The sequence below is a fragment of the Oncorhynchus gorbuscha genome, linkage group LG15, assembly GCF_021184085.1.
Source record: "Oncorhynchus gorbuscha isolate QuinsamMale2020 ecotype Even-year linkage group LG15, OgorEven_v1.0, whole genome shotgun sequence".
Taxonomy (NCBI): Eukaryota; Metazoa; Chordata; class Actinopteri; order Salmoniformes; family Salmonidae; genus Oncorhynchus; species Oncorhynchus gorbuscha.
In genome coordinates, this window is record NC_060187.1 from 345517 (window position 1) to 360180 (window position 14664).

The window sequence follows — 14664 nt, forward strand, 5'->3', positions numbered from 1 at the left end:
CTCCAACATATGGTCTGATATCTCCAACATATGGTCTGATATCTCCAACATATGGTCTGATATCCCCAACATGTGCTCTGATATCACCAACATATGGTCTGATATCTCCAACATGTGCTCTGATATCTCCAACATATGGTCTGATATCTCCAACATATGGTCTGATATGGTCTGATATCTCCAACATATTGTCTGATATCTCCAACATATGGTCTGATATCTCCAACATGTGGTCTGATATCCCCAACATATGGTCTGATATGGTCTGATATCTCCAACATGTGGTCTGATATCCCCAACATATGGTCTGATATGGTCTGATATCTCCAACATATGGTCTGATATGGTCTGATATCTCCAACATATGGTCTGATATCCCCAACATGTGGTCTGATATCCCCAACATATGGTCTGATATGGTCTGATATCTCCAACATATGGTCTGATATCTCCAACATATGGTCTGATATCCCCAACATATGGTCTGATATCTCCAACATGTGGTCTGATATCTCCAACATATGGTCTGATATCTCCAACATATGGTCTGATATCTCCAACATATGGTCTGATATCTCCAACATATGGTCTGATATCTCCAACATATGGTCTGATATCCCCAACATATGGTCTGATATCCCTAACATATGGTCTGATATCCCCAACATGTGGTCTGATATCCCCAACATATGGTCTGATATGGTCTGATATCTCCAACATATGGTCTGATATCTCCAACATATTGTCTGATATCTCCAACATATGGTCTGATATCCCCAACATATGGTCTGATATGGTCTGATATCTCCAACATATGGTCTGATATCTCCAACATATTGTCTGATATCTCCAACATATGGTCTGATATCCCCAACATATGGTCTGATATGGTCTGATATCTCCAACATATGGTCTGATATCTCCAACATATGGTCTGATATGGTCTGATATCTCCAACATATGGTCTGATATCCCCAACATATGGTCTGATATCCCCAACATATGGTCTGATATCTCCAACATATGGTCTGATATCTCCAACATATGGTCTGATATCTCCAACATATGGTCTGATATCCCCAACATATGGTCTGATATCTCCAACATATGGTCTGATATCCCCAACATATGGTCTGATATCTCCAACATATGGTCTGATATCTCCAACATATGGTCTGATATCACCAACATATGGTCTGATATCTCCAACATATGGTCTGATATCCCCAACATATGGTCTGATATCTCCAACATGTGGTCTGACATCCCCAACATATGGTCTGATATGGTCTGATATCTCCAACATATGGTCTGATATCTCCAACATATTGTCTGATATCTCCAACATATGGTCTGATATCTCCAACATATGGTCTGATATGGTCTGATATCTCCAACATATGGTCTGATATGGTCTGATATCCCCAACATATGGTCTGATATGGTCTGATATCTCCAACATATGGTCTGATATCTCCAACATATGGTCTGATATCCCCAACATATGGTCTGATATCTCCAACATATTGTCTGATATCCCCAACATATGGTCTGATATGGTCTGATATCTCCAACATATGGTCTGATATCTCCAACATATGGTCTGATATCTCCAACATATGGTCTGATATCCCCAACATATGGTCTGATATGGTCTGATATCTCCAACATATGGTCTGATATCTCCAACATATGGTCTGATATCCCCAACATATGGTCTGATATGGTCTGATATCTCCAACATATGGTCTGATATCTCCAACATATGGTCTGATATCCCCAACATATGGTCTGATATCTCCAACATATGGTCTGATATCCCCAACATATGGTCTGATATCCCCAACATATGGTCTGATATCTCCAACATATGGTCTGATATCTCCAACATATGGTCTGATATCTCCAACATATGGTCTGATATCTCCAACATATGGTCTGATATCCCCAACATATGGTCTGATATCCCCAACATATGGTCTGATATCTCCAACATATGGTCTGATATCTCCAACATATGGTCTGATATGGTCTGATATCCCCAACATATGGTCTGATATCTCCAACATATGGTCTGATATCCCCAACATATGGTCTGATATCTCCAACATATGGTCTGATATCTCCAACATATGGTCTGATATCCCCAACATATGGTCTGATATCTCCAACATATGGTCTGATATCTCCAACATATGGTCTGATATCCCCAACATATTGTCTGATATCTCCAACATATTGTCTGATATCTCCAACATATGGTCTGATATCCCCAACATGTGGTCGGATATCTCCAACATATTGTCTGATATCTCCAACATATGGTCTGATATCCCCAACATGTGGTCGGATATCTCCAACATATGGTCTGATATCTCCAACATATTGTCTGATATCTCCAACATATGGTCTGATATCTCCAACATGTGCTCTGATATCACCAACATATGGTCTGATATCTCCAACATGTGGTCTGATATCTCCAACATATGGTCTGATATGGTCTGATATCTCCAACATATGGTCTAATATCTCCAACATATGGTCTGATATCTCCAACATATGGTCTGATATGGTCTGATATCTCCAACATATGGTCTGATATCTCCAACATGTGCTCTGATATCACCAACATATGGTCTGATATCTCCAACATGTGGTCTGATATCTCCAACATATGGTCTGATATGGTCTGATATCTCCAACATATGGTCTAATATCTCCAACATATGGTCTGATATCTCCAACATATGGTCTGATATGGTCTGATATCTCCAACATATGGTCTGATATCTCCAACATGTGCTCTGATATCACCAACATATGGTCTGATATCTCCAACATGTGGTCTGATATCTCCAACATGTGGTCTGATATGGTCTGATATCTCCAACATATGGTCTGATATCTCCAACATATGGTCTGATATGGTCTGATATCTCCAACATATGGTCTGATATGGTCTGATATCTCCAACATATGGTCTGATATCTCCAACATATGGTCTGATATCTCCAACATATGGTCTGATATCTCCAACATATGGTCTGATATCCCCAACATGTGGTCGGATATCTCCAACATATGGTCTGATATCCCCAACATATGGTCTGATATGGTCTGATATCTCCAACATATGGTCTGATATCTCCAACATGTGCTCTGATATCACCAACATATGGTCTGATATCTCCAACATGTGGTCTGATATCTCCAACATATGGTCTGATATGGTCTGATATCTCCAACATATGGTCTAATATCTCCAACATATGGTCTGATATCTCCAACATATGGTCTGATATGGTCTGATATCTCCAACATATGGTCTGATATCTCCAACATGTGCTCTGATATCACCAACATATGGTCTGATATCTCCAACATGTGGTCTGATATCTCCAACATATGGTCTGATATGGTCTGATATCTCCAACATATGGTCTAATATCTCCAACATATGGTCTGATATCTCCAACATATGGTCTGATATGGTCTGATATCTCCAACATATGGTCTGATATCTCCAACATGTGCTCTGATATCACCAACATATGGTCTGATATCTCCAACATGTGGTCTGATATCTCCAACATGTGGTCTGATATGGTCTGATATCTCCAACATATGGTCTGATATCTCCAACATATGGTCTGATATGGTCTGATATCTCCAACATATGGTCTGATATGGTCTGATATCTCCAACATATGGTCTGATATCTCCAACATATGGTCTGATATCTCCAACATGTGGTCTGATATGGTCTGATATCTCCAACATATGGTCTGATATCTCCAACATGTGGTCTGATATCACCAACATATGGTCTGATATCTCCAACATGTGGTCTGATATCTCCAACATGTGGTCTGATATCTCCAACATGTGGTCTGATATCTCCAACATGTGGTCTGACATCGCCAACATATGGTCTGATATCTCCAACATATGGTCTGATATGGTCTGATATCTCCAACATATGGTCTGATATCTCCAACATATGGTCTGATATCTCCAACATATGGTCTGATATCTCCAACATATGGTCTGATATCTCCAACATATGGTCTGATATCTCCAACATGTGGTCTGATATCACCAACATATGGTCTGATATCTCCAACATGTGGTCTGATATCTCCAACATGTGGTCTGATATCTCCAACATGTGGTCTGATATCTCCAACATGTGGTCTGACATCGCCAACATATGGTCTGATATCTCCAACATATGGTCTGATATGGTCTGATATCTCCAACATATGGTCTGATATCTCCAACATATGGTCTGATATCTCCAACATATGGTCTGATATCTCCAACATATGGTCTGATATCTCCAACATATGGTCTGATATCTCCAACATATGGTCTGATATCTCCAACATATGGTCTGATATCTCCAACATATGGTCTGATATCTCCAACATATGGTCTGATATCTCCAACATATGGTCTGATATCTCCAACATATGGTCTGATATCTCCAACATATGGTCTGATATCTCCAACATATGGTCTGATATCTCCAACATATGGTCTGATTTCTCCAACATATGGTCTGATATCTCCAACATATGGTCTGATATCTCCAGCATATGGTCTGATATCTCCAACATATGGTCTGATATCTCCAGCATATGGTCTGATATCTCCAACAAATGTTCTAATATCTCCAACATCTCACGATATCTCACTTTACTAAACTATTATCTAACCAGCCCAATCCCATCTCAATTTATTAGAGTAACTATATTCTAAACAGCCCAATCACATATCATTCTACTAGAGTAAATTAGTTCAACCAGCCCAATCACATATCGATGTACAGTGCCTGGCGAAAGTATTCGGCCCCCTTGAACTTTGCGACCTTTTGCCACATTTCAGGCTTCAAACATAAAGATATAAAACTGTATTTATTTGTGAAGAATCAACAACAAGTGTGACAATAATCATGAAGTGGAATGACATTTATTGGATATTTCAAACTTTTTTAACAAATCAAAAACTGAAAAATTGGGCGTGCAAAATTATTCAGCCCCTTTACTTTCAGTGCAGCAAACTCTCTCCAGAAGTTCAGTGAGGGTCTCTGAATGATCCAATGTTGACCTAAATGACTAATGATGATGATTACACACAGGTGGATTGTATTTAAGTCTCCGTATAAATGCACCTGCACTGTGATAGTCTCAGAGGTCCGTTAAAAGCGCAGAGAGCATCATGAAGAACAAGGAACACACCAGGCAGGTCCGAGATACTGTTGTGAAGAAGTTTAAAGCCGGATTTGGATACAAAAAGATTTCCCAAGCTTTAAACATACCAAGGAGCACTGTGCAAGCGACACTATTGAAATGGAAGGAGTATCAGACCACTGCAAATCTACCAAGACCTGGCCGTCCCTCTAAACTTTCAGCTCATACAAGGAGAAGACTGATCAGAGATGCAGCCAAGAGGCCCATGATCACTCTGGATGAACTGCAGAGATCTACAGCTGAGGTGGGAGACTCTGTCCATAGGACAACAATCAGTCGTATATTGCACAAATCTGGCCTTTATGGAAGAGTGGCAAGAAGAAAGCCATTTCTTAAAGATATCCATAAAAAGTGTTATTTAAAGTTTGCCACAAGCCACCTTGGAGACCCACCAAACATGTGGAAGAAGGTGCTCTGGTCAGATGAAACCAAAATTGAACTTTTTGGCAACAATGCAAAACGTTATGTTTGGCATAAAAGCAACACCCTGAACACAACATCCCCACTGTCAAACATGGTGGTGGCAGCATCATGGTTTGGGCCTGCTTTTCTTCAGCAGGGACAGGGAAGATGGTTAAAATTGATGGGAAGATGGATGGAGCCAAATACAGGACCATTCTGGAAGAAAACCTGATGGAGTCTGCAAAAGACCTGCGACTGGGACGGAGATTTGTCTTCCAACAAGACAATGATCCAAAACATAAAGCAAAATCTACAATGGAATGGTTCAAAAATAAACATATCCAGGTGTTAGAATGGCCAAGTCAAAGTCCAGACCTGAATCCAATCGAGAATCTGTGGAAAGAACTGTTGTTCACAAATGCTCTCCATCCAACCTCACTGAGCTCGAGCTGTTTTGCAAGGAGGAATGGGAAAACATTTCAGTCTCTCGATGTGCAAAACTGATAGAGACATACCCCAAGCGACTTACAGCTGTAATTGCAGCAAAAGGTGGCGCTACAAAGTATTAACTTAAGGGGGCTGAATAATTTTGCACGCCCAATTTTTCAGTTTTTGATTTGTTAAAAAAGTTTGAAATATCCAATAAATGTCGTTCCACTTCATGATTGTGTCCCACTTGTTGTTGATTCTTCACAAATAAATACAGTTTTATATCTTTATGTTTGAAGCCTGAAATGTGGCAAAAGGTCGCAAAGTTCAAGGGGGCCGAATACTTTCGCAAGGCACTGTATTAGAGTAACTAGAGTTCAAACCAGCCCAATCCCATCTCCCTTAGCTATGGTTTTATACCCCCAACATATGGTCTAATATCCCTCAACATCCTGTCTGATATCCCCAACATCCTGTCTGATATCCCTAATATAGGCTATGTAAACCAGAATCCCCACAATCCAGCAGCAAAACTGAAACTCTGCTAGCTCAGTTGGTAGAGCATGGCGCTTGTAACGCCAGGGAAGTGGGTTCAATCCCCGGGACCACCCATACGTAGAATGTATGCACACATGACTGTAAGTCGCTTTGGATAAAAGCGTCTGCTAAATGGCATATATTATTATATTATTATTTATTTTACACAATGCAAAAAATGTCAGGTAAATTACAGGCATTCTGACTGAGCCTATTTAACATTATTCCACTGAGCTGAGTTTAAAGGTCCAGTCAACTACTACAGACTCTTGACTCATTAGGTGCTCAGAGCTACATTTCAGAGATTTGATCTAGTATGAATCCCTCTAAGGCATTTAACTGCTAAACTACTGTCCAGTTCTTCCATAACCCAGTCTGACCCAATTTAACCCAATCTGACCCAGTTTAAAACCTGTTAAGTCTACCCCCTACTTTTTCGAACATTCTGTTAAAAATCGCGCAACATTTCAGCGTCCTGCTACTCATGCCAGGAATATAGTATATGCATACGATTAGTATGTGTGGATAGAAAACACTCTGACGTTTCTAAAACTGGTTAAATCACGGCTGTGACTATAACATAACGTGTGTTTCATCGAATTGCGCAAGAAAAACTGATCACCAAAATCTGGAAAATATATCAATGCGCCACTTGCATGTATTGTCTATGGGAAACCAAATTACATGGGGCTGAGCTTGCAAGTCCTACAGCTTCCACACGATGTCGCCAGTCTTGTCAATTGCCTGGGCTTTGTTTCTTGGTCAAACGAGTGAGAGAGAGCCCATTCTTTCCGGTCTCCGACAGGATGTTTTGGATGAGAAATTTCCGAACTTGATTTCAAGACGTGGAGCTATTGAATACACATCGCCCCGTGATCAATTTGATAGATTATTAACGTTTACTAATACCTAAAGTTGGATTACAAAAGTATTTAGAAGTGTTTTGTGAAAGTTTATCGTCAACTTTTTTAATTTAAAAAAATTACGTTGCGTTTTAAAACTGTGTTTTTTCCTGGATCACACACTCTTCATAGATTGATATTTAGGGTATATATGGACCGATTTAATCGAAAAAAAGACCCAATAGTGATGTTTATGGGACATCTAGGAGTGCCAACAAAGAAGATCGTCAAATGTAATGAATGTTTTATATTTCATTTCTGCGTTTTGTGTAGCGCCGGCTATGCTAATTATTTTGTTGACGTCCCCTTCAGGTATTTCAGGGTGTTGCATGCTATCAGATAATAGCTTCTCATGCTTTCGCCGAAAAGCATTTAAAAAATCTGACTTGTTGGCTGGATTCACAATGAGTGTAGCTTTAATTCAGTACCCTGCATGTGTGTTTTAATGAACGTTTGAGTTTTAACGAGTGCTATTAGCATTTAGCGTAGTGCATTTGCATTTCCAGATGGCAAGATCGGACGCATGCGTGTCGGGTCGACTTAAGAGGTGTTAATCCAGTCTGGCATTATATATAAATATATATATATATATGCCATTTAGCAGACGCTTTTATCCAAAGCGACTTACAGTCATGTGTGCATACATTCTACGTATGGGTGGTCCTGGGAATCGAACCCACTACCCTGGCGTTACAAGCGCCACGCTCTACCAACTGAGCTACAGAAGGACATTCCCCACTCTAAACTAGTTTAACCCAGTCTGACATTACCCAGTCTAATGCAGTTTGGCATTACCCAGTCTAACCCATTCTGACATTACCCAGTATAACCCAGTTTAACCCAGTCGGACATTACCCAGTCTAATGCAGTCTGACATTACCCAGTCTAACCCAGTTTAATCCAGTCTGTCATTCCCCGCTCTAAACTAGTTTAACCCAGGTCTAACCCAGTCTGACATTACCCAGTCTAATGCAGTCTGACATGACCCAGTCTAACCGACTCTGACATTACCCAGTCTAACCCAGTCTGACATTACCCAGATTAATCCAGTCTGTCATTCCCCACTCTAAACCAGTTTAACCCAGTCTGACATTACCCAGTCTAACCCACTCTGACATTACCCAGTCTAAACCAGTTTAACCCAGTCTAATGCAGTCTGACATTACCCAGTCTAAACCAATTTAACCCAGTCTGACATTACCCAGATTAATCCAGTCTGTCATTCCCCACTCTAAACCAGTTTAACCAAGTCTGACATTACCCAGTCTAACCCACTCTGACATTACCCAGTCTAACCCACTCTGACATTACCCAGTCTAAACCAGTTTAACCCAGTCTGACATTACCCAGTCTAACCCACTCTGACATTACCCAGTCTAACCCACTCTGACATTACCCAGTCTAACCCACTCTGACATTACCCAGTCTAACCCACTCTGACATTACCCAGTCTAACCCAGTTTAATACAGTCTGTCATTCCCCACTCTAAACCAGTTTAACCCAGTCTGACATTACCCAGTCTGACAATACCCAGTTTAACCAAGTCTGACATTACCCAGTCTAACCCAGTCTGACATTACCCAGTCTAACCCAGTCTGACATTACCCAGTTTAACCCAGTCTGACATTACCCAGTCTAACCCACTCTGACATTACCCAGTCTAACCCACTCTGACATTACCCAGTCTAACCCAGTTTAATACAGTCTGTCATTCCCCACTCTAAACAAGTTTAACCCAGTCTGACATTACCCAGTCTGACATTAACCAGTTTAACCCAGTCTGACAATACCCAGTCTAACCAAGTCTGACATTACCCAGTCTAAACCAGTTTAACCAAGTCTGACATTACCCAGTCTAACCCAGTCTGACATTACCCAGTCTAACCCAGTCTGACATTACCCAGTTTAACCCAGTCTGACATTACCCAGTCTAACCCACTCTGACATTACCCAGTCTAACCCACTCTGACATTACCCAGTCTAACCCAGTTTAATACAGTCTGTCATTCCCCACTCTAAACAAGTTTAACCCAGTCTGACATTACCCAGTCTGACATTAACCAGTTTAACCCAGTCTGACAATACCCAGTCTAACCAAGTCTGACATTACCCAGTCTAAACCAGTTTAACCAAGTCTGACATTACCCAGTCTAACCCAGTCTGACATTACCCAGTCTAACCCAGTCTGACATTACCCAGTTTAACCCAGTCTGACATTACCCAGTCTAACCCACTCTGACATTACCCAGTCTAACCCAGTTTAACACAGTCTGACATTACCCAGTCTAACCCAGTCAGAGACATTACCCGGTCTAACCCAGTCTGAGACATCACCCAGTCTAACCCAGTCTGAGACATCACCCAGTCTAGCCCAGTCTAACAACCAGACAGCACGAAGACAAGCAGACACCAACAGAGTTTAGCGATGTCTATTCCAGACATGGTTAGTAAACTGCTGGTTCAGTAAACTGGGTCATGGTTAGTAAACTGCTGATTCAGTAAACTGGGCATGGGTCATTGTTAGTAAACTGCTGGTTCAGTAAACTGGTTCATGGTTAGTAAACTGCTGATTCAGTAAAATGGTTCATGGTTAGTAAACAACTGGTTCAGTAAACTGGGTCATGGTTAGTAAACTGCTGATTCAGTAAACTGGGCATGGGTCATGGTTAGTAAACCACTGGTTCAGCAAACTGGGTCATGGTTAATAAACTGCTGGTTCAGTAAACTGGGCATGGGTCATGGTTAGTAAACTGCTGATTCAGTAAACTGGGTCATGGTTAGTAAACCAATGGTTCAGTAAAGTGGATCACTGTTAGTAAACTGCTGATTCAGTAAACTGGGCATGGGTCATGGTTAGTAAACTGCTGGTTCAGTAAACTAGGTCATGGTTAGTAAACTGCTGATTCAGTAAACTGGGCATGGGTCATGGTTCGTAAACAGCTGATTCACTAAACTGGGCATGGGTCATGGTTAGTAAACTGCTGATTCAGTAAACTGGGTCATGGTTAGTAAACTGCTGATTCAGTAAACTGGACATGGGTCATGGTTAGTAAACCAATGGTTCAGTAAAGTGGGTCATGGTTAGTAAACTGCTGATTCAGTAAACTGGGTCATGGTTAGTAAACCGCTGGTTCAGTAAACTGGGTCATGGTTAGTAAACCACTGGTTCAGTAAACTGGGTCATGGTTAGTAAACTGCTGATTCAGTAAACTGGGCATGGGTCATGGTTAGTAAACTGCTGGTTCAGTAAACTGGGTCATGGTTAGTAAACCGCTGGTTCAGTAAACTGGGTCATGGTTAGTAAACCACTGGTGCAGTAAACTGGGTCATGGTTAGTAAACTGCTGATTCAGTAAACTGGGCATGGGTCATGGTTAGTAAACTGCTGGTTCAGTAAACTGGGCATGGGTCATGGTTAGTAAACTGCTGATTCAGTAAACTGGGTCATGGTTAGTAAACTGCTGGTTCAGTAAACTGGGCATGGGTCATGGTTAGTAAACCAATGGTTCAGTAAAGTGGGTCATGGGTCATGGTTAGTAAACTGCTGGTTCAGTAAACTGGGTCATGGTTAGTAAACCGCTGGTTCAGTAAACTGGGTCATGGTTAGTAAACCACTGGTGCAGTAAACTGGGTCATGGTTAGTAAACTGCTGATTCAGTAAACTGGGCATGGGTCATGGTTAGTAAACTGCTGATTCAGTAAACTGGGTCATGGTTAGTAAACCAATGGTTCAGTAAAGTGGGTCATGGTTAGTAAACTGCTGATTCAGTAAACTAGGTCATGGTTAGTAAACTGCTGATTCAGTAAACTGGGACATGGTTAGTAAACTGCTGATTCAGTAAACTGGGCATGGGTCATGGTTAGTAAACTGCTGATTCAGTAAACTAGGTCATGGTTAGTAAACTGCTGATTCAGTAAACTGGGACATGGTTAGTAAACTGCTGATTCAGTAAACTGGGCATGGGTCATGGTTAGTAAACTGCTGATTCAGTAAACTGGGTCATGGTTAGTAAACCAATGGTTCAGTAAAGTGGTTCATGGTTAGTAAACCACTGGTTCAGTAAACTGGGCATGGGTCATGGTTAGTAAAATGCTGGTTCAGTAAACTGGGTCATGGTTAGTAAACTGCTGGTTCAGTAAACTGGGTCATGGTTAGTAAACCACTGGTTCAGTAAACTGGGTCATGGTTGGTAAACTGCTGATTCAGTAAACTGGACATGGGTCATGGTTAGTAAACTGCTGATTCAGTAAAGTGGGTCATGGTTAGTAAACCAATGGTTCAGTAAAGTGGGTCATGGTTAGTAAACTGCTGATTCAGTGAAGTGGGTCATGGTTAGTAAACCAATGGTTCAGTAAAGTGGGTCATGGTTAGTACACCACTGGTTCAGTAAACTGGGTCATGGTTAGCTGGGCATGGGTCATTGCGAAGGTCCAATGCAGCAGTTTTGATCTCAATATCAAATAATTTCGGGCTAACAATTAAGTACCTTACTGTGATTGTTTTCAATTAAAATGGTCAAAAATAAACAACAATTGCTTCTGAGCAAACAGCAATTTCTCAAGCAAGGCTTTTGCTAGGACTTTCTGGGAGGGGTCTGAATGGGGAGAGAAACTGAAACCTAGCTGTTATCGGCAGAGCGGTTTAGGAAACTCTTTCTAATTTACCGCCAGGTGATGTCACCAGGCAAGCTAAAACTCCATCCCACCAAAACAGACTGAAATTGCAGGCTGCATTTTCAAACAGCTCTTACAATAAAATGGCATTATAATAATGTATAAATGTCTAAGTATCATTCCAACCTCAGTATGGAAATACATATAAAACACAGGGGAATCATGCTGATTTGGATAACTGGACATATGTGTTAGGGTGAGTTAGGGTTAGGGTGAGTTAGGGTAAGGGTGAGTTATGTTTAGGGGGGTTAGGGTGAGTTAGGGTTAGGGTGAGTTAGGGTTAGGGTGAGTTAGGGTTAGGTTGAGTTATGTTTAGGGGGGTTAGGGTGAGTTAGGTTGAGTTAGGGTTAGGGTGAGTTAGGGTAAGGGTGAGTTAGGGTTAGGGGGGTTAGGGTGAGTTAGGTTGAGTTTGAGTTAGGGTGAGTTAGGGTTAGGGGGATTAGGGTGAGTTAGGTTAGCGACAGTGCTGACAGGGTACCTGGGTTAGGGAGATTAATCTTACCTTGAGCTAACAGCAGCAGAACCAGCAGAGCAACACAGCGATTATTGACCCCCATCTTCCTCCCGGACTGGACTGGTGTGAGTAGAGTGATATGATGTGACTGAGCAGGACACAGAGGCTAGTGGATAGGCTGCTGTAGGCTGCTGGATAGGCTTACGGTAATCCACTGGACTCTGATGGCCTCATCTAATACCCACAATCTGCCCCATGACCAAACCCCTCCCTCCCTCAGTTATCCTGGCCATCCCTCAGCCCTGGGCCATTTGGCAACAGAGAACTACTCATTATGTTAAACGTTTCTACTAGAATGACACACATTCCCTCTGCTGGATTGTCAAACATTTTGTCTCTAACCATCTTCTAAACCTTCAAATTAAATTCACCGTATGTCTCTTTTTAGTCACTATTTTTTTATTATTTCAAATTATTTGTAATTTAATAATTAATGTAATTGTCTGCATCATTTCCAATCCCCCATATATTTTGGGGATAAGTATATATATCTATATACACTACAGTTCAAAAGTTTGGGGTCACTTAGATATGTCCTTGTTTTTGAAAGATAAGCATTTTTTTGTCCATTAGAACAACATCAAATTGATCGAAATACAGTGTAGACATTGTTCATGTTGTAGATGACTATTGTAGCTGGACACAGCAGATTTTTTAATGGAATATCTACATAGGCGTTCAGAGGCAAATGATCAGAATCATCACTCCTGAGTTCCAATGGCATGTTGTGTTAGCTAATCCAAGTTGATCATTTTAAAAGGCTAATTGATCATTCAAAAAACCTTTTGCAATTGTTAGCACAGCTGAAAACTGTTCTGATCAAAGAAGCAATAAAACTTGCCTTCTTTAGACTATCTCGTACAACACTGTGTACAACGCCCTTTATTCATCTATTGCTTCTTTAATCAGACAACCGTTTTCAGCTGTGCTAACATAATTGCAAAAGGGTTTTCTAATGATTAATACGCCTTTTAAAATGATATGCTTGGATTAGCTAACACAATGGAACACAGGAGTGATGGTTGCTGATAATGGGCCTCTGTAGATATCCCATTAAAAATCTGCCGTTTTCAGCTACAATAGTCATCTACAACATGAACTATGTTTACACTGTATTTCGATCAATTTCAGGTTATTTTAATGGACAGAAAATGTGCTTTTCTTTAAAAAACAAGGACATTTCTAAGTGACACCAAACGTTTGAAGGGTAGTGTACATACTATACACATTTTACAGACACAATCTATTTTACAATAGTTATATTTTGTTTGTTTTTAGTCCTTCCTCTATTTCTGATTTCCATCCAGTTTGATTTCTATTTGTAACTGTGCTATTTCACAAAAATTCTGAACCTATATACATTTGACAGACCCCATATGTTTTACATTGGTTATCTTGTTGTTATTAGTCCCACCCTTCAGCTCCATTTAACCCCTCCCATCTATCTCTCAACACCATCCAGTCCCACCCTTCAGCTCCATTTAACCCCTCCCATCTATCTCTCAACATCATCCATTTTGGATTTCTATTTGCCATACATTTTCAACTGTGCTGCTTCACAAAAGTACTGAACCTTTCTATTCTCATAGTTTCTACAGATTGTAAATTAAATATTTTTTTTTTGCTAAAGTAATTATTACATTATTGATCGATTGACTATTACTTTTAAAAATCACCCAGTATTGCTGCAGTGTTAGTCCTAGGCAAATGTTGCAATTCTTCAGCCATTCGTGGACCTGTGACTAAAAACGAGCTACATATGGACAGTACCAAAATAAATGATCTCATGACTCTGCCTCCTAACAGCAAAATCTGCAGAGCTTTTTAGTCACTCGTAACAGGCCTGTGTTGACAGTGAATATCAAACTTGCTTCTGGAATGAATCAGGACTTGGATGTATTCCAAGCTAATATTCCTCACTACGTCTGTTGATATTCCAGAGTGTGTTAGT

General features: G+C 40.6%; 1 protein-coding gene across 1 annotated transcript in view; it reads right to left on the reverse strand.

Moving 5' to 3' along the window:
* The window catches only part of LOC123997507 (retinoschisin-like), an 80997-nt gene extending 68152 nt beyond the window's left edge, over positions 1 to 12845 (reverse strand). The window contains exon 1 of the mRNA XM_046301816.1: positions 12702 to 12845. Coding sequence (XP_046157772.1) covers positions 12702 to 12756 — 55 coding nt within the window. The 5' untranslated portion in view covers positions 12757 to 12845. The remainder of the gene's footprint in view (positions 1 to 12701) is intronic.
* Between the last annotated feature and the right edge of the window lie 1819 nt (positions 12846 to 14664).